The sequence below is a fragment of the Trifolium pratense genome, linkage group LG5, assembly GCF_020283565.1.
Source record: "Trifolium pratense cultivar HEN17-A07 linkage group LG5, ARS_RC_1.1, whole genome shotgun sequence".
NCBI classification, from domain to species: domain Eukaryota; kingdom Viridiplantae; phylum Streptophyta; class Magnoliopsida; order Fabales; family Fabaceae; genus Trifolium; species Trifolium pratense.
In genome coordinates this window covers 42,962,424-42,970,061 of record NC_060063.1, presented here as the reverse complement: position 1 = coordinate 42,970,061, position 7,638 = coordinate 42,962,424, and the positions used below count along the sequence as shown (strand labels likewise).

At 30.4% G+C, this 7,638-nt stretch overlaps 1 protein-coding gene across 1 annotated transcript; it reads left to right on the top strand.

The window, feature by feature from the left end:
* The first annotated feature begins 2,716 nt into the window (after positions 1-2,716).
* On the top strand, positions 2,717-3,580 carry LOC123886728. Its single transcript, XM_045936020.1, has one exon. The coding sequence runs from the start codon at positions 2,717-2,719 to the stop codon at positions 3,578-3,580; it is 864 nt and encodes a 287-aa protein (XP_045791976.1).
* Positions 3,581-7,638: the final 4,058 nt, after the last annotated feature.

Below are 7,638 nucleotides of genomic sequence, written 5' to 3'. Positions count from 1 at the left end.
CAAAACAACTTATGCAAATAAATAAGTTTTTATATGTTAATTTATACATTCCCACCAACAAAAACTGTATTTTTATAAGTTACCTTGAGAAATTTATAATAATACATAAAAACTTACTTATTTGGATAAATTTGTTTTGTATATAATTAAGTAAGTTAATTTAAACGGACGCAATGTCATATGTGAAATTTTGCTCGATGTTATATAATTTTTTTTCCTCCACCACTAACCGATAGTAGTGTGGCTGATAGCAAAATCGTTCCACTTCAACCTAATAACTACTTATTTTTTTAGTGTAAACAAGTCCCTACTATATCAACATCCCAAAGTCTAAATTAAAAGAATTTTTTATATATACAAATATTCGAAAAAAGAAAACAAAATACTGTTAGAAATCCTAAAGTAATAGTAAATGAAATAGAAATGTTATTGCATAGCCAAACAAAGTCCTAATTAAAGGCCATGTATGGAGGATCTTTTGTCTTCCAAAGATAAGCTTACAAGGGTCACAATTTGATTACTTTCATGCTCCCAATTCACTATTTGAAAGGTTTCAAGCTTCGAGGGACCTTTTTTTTTTGGAAGATAGAAGAATCATTTTGCGTAACGTTGGACAATTATGTACCATGAAAGTGATTATAAGTATTAATATTAACAATTATGTACCATGAATGAAAGTGATTAGTCAAACAATAATGATCACTAATCCTAGACTAATACATGTCCACGACATCATACCATAATTCTTTAATTTTCAATTCATAGAATGAAGTTCATGGATTCCATAAATGGAAAGTCATGTGTGGTTCTCTACATTTGGTATCTATTGCCAATTTCCATGCTTCTAGTATATTCAATGTACCCCACATGGCTTCCTTGTACAAGGGACTATGAGTTCTTTCATTGGTTATTAATTAATTAATTAAAGTAAAGTTGTATCTTAGTTAAAGTGATTTTATATATGCATGCTTGGTTATGGACTTATGGTGATTCTTTTAAGCCTTAATTCTACACATCTCGAGGAGTTCTACAATGTAATCCCTCCGTCCCGTAATATAAGCAAAAAAAATATTTCCACATTTATTAAGAAAAGTAAAATATGACAGTTTTAAGGATGACTTTTTGTGTTTTTGTTGAAATAAGTTTAATGGAAAAATGTAAAAAGAGTTTTTATTGGTTATTGATTATGGGGGAAAAGAAGAGAGAGAGTAAATTAAGTAAAAGTCTATCTCGAAAATGATAAAAGTTAGCTTTTTTTATTTATAATTTGGGACATGGAAAAATGATTTTTTTTTTTGTTTATAATATGGGACAGAGAACAGAGGGAATACTCAAATTATTTTAAGTGAATAGTATACGTAATTGATGACGATCAAAATCTTTTATAATGTTATTCAATGAATATGTTTGTTCGTTAAAAGTTACACGTTAGATTATTGTATGAATTTATATTAGTGAGAAACATCATTAATCTTTGTTAGAACGGTAACCAGTTTCAAAATGGAAATGAAACAATAGTTGCAAACAATGGACAATATAATATTTGATAACATAGTTTGGTCAATTGTATCGGTACATGGAAAGAATTAGAATTTACAGTTTTATATCTTGTATTTATACAATCCACATTATAATAAGAGTTTAATTGATATGCACCGACGGTGTAAAATAGTTTTACACGATCGTCCGATAAACAACCACCATTTTGTCATGTCATATTAAAAATATGGGGTGAAGTGGAGTGATGTGGCAGAAAATATGGTTGATATTAATTGACGATGAAGTGGAGTGATGTGACAGAAAATATGGTTGATATACCCTTAATCCTTACCGCGGAGACTTAACCCCTTATCGCCCCCACGAGAAATATTTGGGCCAATCGCTCAATAGATCAAGTGCAAAGGCAGTGTTACTTTGCTCGTTTGTCCCTGTCCATTTATTAGTACTATGAGTTATACCCAACAATTTTACAATTTGATTTTGTAGAAAATTATGCTCATCATTTGACCTAGAAAAAATAATATGACTTGTGTTCAAATTTAAATTTTAAGATGATATTCAAAAGTTGTTCAACCCGTTATTGAATTCTTCATGCTCCATGTGTTTAGTCGTAGTTATAATTTTCACATTCATGTTTACATACTAAAAAACTATCACATTTTTAAGGATCTTGAAATATACGATTCTATTCTAACATAACCAATTGATAGTAATTTACCACACAACCAATAAAAATTAGTCCTGGCAAATTTGCGAGTGGAGTAAAATTTAGTACGTGAGTATCACACTTGCAAATTAAATTTTCATTTTATCTTCAATAGTAAGTAGCCTATCTCTCACCTTTGTAAAATCAATATCAACTAATTTTACTCTCTGCAATCGAATTTCTCAATTCTTGTGATTCCTTTTTATGCTAAGAAGGTGTGTCTAACATTTTTTTTTTTTTTGACTAAAAGAAGGTGTGTCTAATATGAACTTTAAAAAATAATCCAAAAACATACCTTTACTATTTTTAGTAAAAAGTAGATTTATAATAATAAAACATAATTAAAATTCAAAAATAAATAGATCTAAATAATAAGTGTCTTGAATTCTTTAATCAGGTGGTCACGTATTCTTCGATGAAAATTAGTCATCATTAATTATTAATAATGATAAAAACTATATATATATATATATATATATATATATATATATATATATATATATATATATGATGCAATTTAAATGGTACGGAAATCAGACTTTTTGTGATATTTTTCCTGATTTGTATGCTAAAGAAGCGATCAAGAATGTTAAGGTTTCTGAAAGTCTGCAAGGAAATGGTTTAGTGCCATTATGGAAGTGGAATTGGTCTGAATCGTTGAGTGTGAACGAAGCTCAGCAGCTTACTGAATTACAAGGTCTGTTCGATGGTTTTTCCCTTCACAACAATAATCACGATCAGTGGCGCTGGATTCCGGATTCGAATGGATTGTTCACGGTTAAATCCTGTTACACGTATTTATTAGACCTGCGGCAGGTAGAGCTTCAAGATGCTCATGTGCTCGAGGCCATTCAGCACCTTTGGAAGTCGGATGTTCCTTCGAAAGTAAATGTTTTCGATTGGAGGTTATTATTAAACAGATTACCAACTAGAGCAACTTTTCATCACCATGGTATTTTGACTAGTCATCATGAATTATCATGCGTCTTTTGTTTTCAACAAGCTGAGGACGAAAAACATTTTTTCTTTTCATGTCCTTTTAGTAAGGGAGTATGGAACACAGTTTTATCTTGGTTAGGGACATCGTTACAAACTGGAGTCGAAGGTAGAGATCATTTTCTTTTATTTGGTGATTTTCTCAAAATGAAAGACAAAGGTCGTGTCCGGTACTTGGTATGGTTGGCAACCACTTGGAATATTTGGAATCTTCGCAATAAAGTAATTTTTAAGGGCAATATTTCGGATGTTTCGTCGTTATTGAAGACAATCAAACTTCATTTTTTGTTGTGGTTCACTAATCTGTATGAGAGTAAGACTTGTACTCCTTTTCCTTTTTGGTGTTTAAATCTTATGTCTTGTATTCTGAGCACTTAGTTTGGTGCTCTTTGTTGTAAGGGTTTGAGTACTCCTTTGTACTCCCTTATAATAAATTTTTTATTATAAAAAATACACACACACACACACACACACACACATATATATATATATATATATATATATATATATATATATATATATATATATATATATATATGATGCTAACTCGCAAAAAAGAAAACTTTTGACTACAAAACTTTATTTTTTAGGTTCATTGAATATCTGATTATTCGAATTGAGTAATATCAGCCTTTTTTATTATTTTTTGGTTGATAGACGAAATGACAAAGCCATTAAAAATTCACACACACAAAATGAAGTGATTTGTATTCGAACCTCGTTCCAGACGTCCAACATTAACAATTTTGACATTTTTATCAGTTGAGTTAGGATTTGTGGACGTAATAACGCCCTTTTAACCAAGTCTATATTATAATGTCCATTTAAAGAAGTCTTATACACGTGTACAGTAGGGTCCACACGTGATATTATGGGCATGTAATGTAAAGTAGTCAACTTGACCCTATGACACACGTGTTGATCCGACATAAGATGATGGGAATAACGTTGTCGCTACTATTCGCCGTGACGCCAGGTGTTTGGTATCGGTTGCATGTATATGTCCTTCCCAAATCCTAATTTCCAATCCAAAAACTCAAGAGATGAATGGTTATTGGTAAAAAAATAAAAAAATTATGCCCATATTTATAGTGATTTTATGATCTTCTATTTTTTCTAATATATATTCAAGACTACGATTAATATCAATATGAAAGATAAGTGGGTAACAAGCTGTGTTTGTTAATTTTTTCTAGATGATAAAACTTATTCTCTTATAATTATACATTTTTGTTTTTTATTTTTGGGGAAAAAAAAAAGAATTTTCTTTTAATTGGTATCATGAATTTTCTAGCTGTCGTATTATACTTTGTCACTTTATTACAACCTTATGACGCCTCTCACATTGTCACCCTTCGATCGGAACCCTAGACCGCCTCTAGCTAACTTCATGTTATTCGAGGACCCAAATCTACTCGTCAAATCGTAATCGCAGGCACTTTCTAACTTGCTTGAAAGAGATTAGCCTCGTGTTGCCTCCATGAGAGCCGGTCCTCAACTTCATCATCGTCATCCTCCACCTCGTTGCCCAATCGATTTAGTGAAGTTATCGTTTGAGAACCACCTCTACCTCTGGTTATTTGTCAAAGAGAATTCAATAATCAAACCATCAATACCTTTTGATCTACATACCTCTCATTTCGTAGATTGTACGATCGTTCGGGAGAATTCTAATTTAATTTCCACTAATTTTTTTTTTATCATATTTTATTTACCTCTCGGCCGAACTCCAAACTATATATAATGTCAAATAGTACTAAAAATAAATTGAAATAATTCAGTTGGTTGTGTTGTTGTGAAAGGACATGTTATCTATCTACATAAGTTCAAATCTTATCAAGAATTAAGGATAACATGTACTTTGCAAATAATTATAGTTAAAACATACAAATTGTGTTTTGCATTCAAAGCAAGTTGTGAATAATTCAAAGATTAAAACAAAAAGAAAAAATTGAAATTAGAAACAGTGTTACATATATAGCTGGCAAATTGAAGTGGTTGATAACTTGATATATTGTGTGAAGGAAATATTATAGTACTCTTAACATTTTTGCCACACACACACAATCACACATGTCATGTGTTTGGAATAATCGATCTTGTATAGTACTAGTACATTATTGTTCAATGAACTAACCCTAAAGCAATAGTACAATTTAATTGGAGCAGGTGAATTTTGGGAATTGGTCTGGTAAGTGTGAGACATTCCCATGCCATATGTGTGTACTCTTTCTCATTTTCTCACTTGTTTTTCTTGCTTGCCCATAGAATATGGCTATGATTTCAACAATTCTATTTCATCAAGGAAATTAAATTAGTCTTTTTCCTTTTGTTTTTTTAGTTGAAAAGCAAACTAGTGGTCAATTTCCAACGAAATGGTTAATTTTTATACTACACCTTTTTTCAAATAAGATTGGCCTTCCAAGTTCCTAGACACGTGCACTTTATTTACATATTTAGCAAAATGTATCTACGTGGGAAAAGTATAAACACAAATTTTACCATATCTACGAGGGAGTATTGTATGGTTGGTGGTACATTTAATTTATGATAATGCAAAGCAATGCAACTAGTTGGACATGTCCCAAACTCTTAGCGAAATTATAGCTTCATGATACAAAAATTGAGTAATTTTAGAATAAAAATAAAAATGTTTGTTTTTTTATGTTAACAACATTCGAAAATTTTAACAAATTAAATACAATTTATAGTTCATTTAATGAGATTAAATAAAAGTAAATCTTAAAAATAATAAAATTTAATTTTTTTTCTTATAAATTGGGACGGTAGATATATATATATATATATATCTTAGAAATGGATATTGGGCCTAACTCATCCTTACAAAACCGGCTTGTAAGGTGAGGATTGCCTCTAGTATATAAACACTTAGTGAGGATTGCCTCTAGTATATAAACATTTAATCAGACCATCTCACAACCGATGTGGGACTTCTTAACACACCCCCTCGCGTCCAGCACTATTGGGCTTGGTACGCGGATATAAATGGTAGGTGGCCCGATATCGGGTGGCCCAACGGATCTTGGAGAGGCTTTGATACCATGTTAGAAATGGGTATTGGGCCTAACTCATCTTACAAAACCGGCTTGTAAGGTGAGGATTGCCTCTAGTATATAAACACTTAGTCAGACCATCTCGCAACCGATATAGGACTTCTTAACAATATATATATATATATATATATATATATATATATATATATATATATATATATATATATATATATATATATATATATACAAAAACTCTTCTTGTTTGCACAAATTTAAAATGTTAGACAATAAAACTTTTTTTATTAAGCTTTTTATGTTAGTAGTTTAGTTTAATATGTATTATTATATATTTTTTATGTTAGTGGTTTAGTTTAATATGTATTATTATATATTCTCTTGTATTTTCATTGTAATTCTATTTAATTTCCTTCCCTTTCTATGTGATTGTTTTTTTTTTTGACGAAAATATGCATTTAAAATAACCTTTCTAATACTTTCGGTTTAGAACAAATTTGCTTAGGAAAATTGTTTTGGATTTTAAACGTGAGTAATTAATTCAACATCAACTATAAGCGACCTAAATATTAAGAGAGATAACCCTATATATATATAATGTCTTAAATTTTGATGGAGATGTGAAGTCTCACTTGTGTGCAGTCTTAGAATGTTGATCAGTTATTACTTTGTGCACTTTCCCATATTCTCAAACAAGTGACATTTAAATTGGATCAAGTCTAGGATGATGGAAACTTGAAGGGGAGATTGTTGAGTTTCAAGTGTGAATTGTTAGTCTAACATAGACTATAAATGAGCTAAAATATTTGATATATAAGAGATGTGTCTCATATGTCTAATGCTTTATAGGGTTTTGGATGGCGATGGATATGATATCTCTCTCTTGTGATGCTAAAGTATTTTCCGTTGTTGCTTCCGACATTTTCTTAAACTCTCCAACAATTTGTATACACCGACAATGTTGTAGTTTTGTACACATTACTCTATTTTATAAAATTATTGTCCAAAATATCTCTACAAATATCTATGTGACATGATTCGATTGGATGCATGCCTGCATGCATAAAAATAATTTACAATGTGAGTGCATAGAAGAATTAATCTCAATTTTTTATCGTAAAAATATATAAGTTAAGGATTTAATTTGTATACATCGATAACATAAAACTTTTAACATATATTTCCAATCAAATTACATCAAATATGTATACTTTAAGAACTAACATGGTGATGTAATGTAATTTAATGTATGTGTAATACTAACTAATAAGAAAGAGGTGTGTAAAATTAAGGCTAAATTGCAGTTTTGGTCCTCATGTTTCTTATTTGTGCGATTTTGGTCCCCCTAATTTCAAATGAGTGATTTTAGTCCCTCAAGTTTGCCCCCTTTTGCATTTCTTGGTCCCT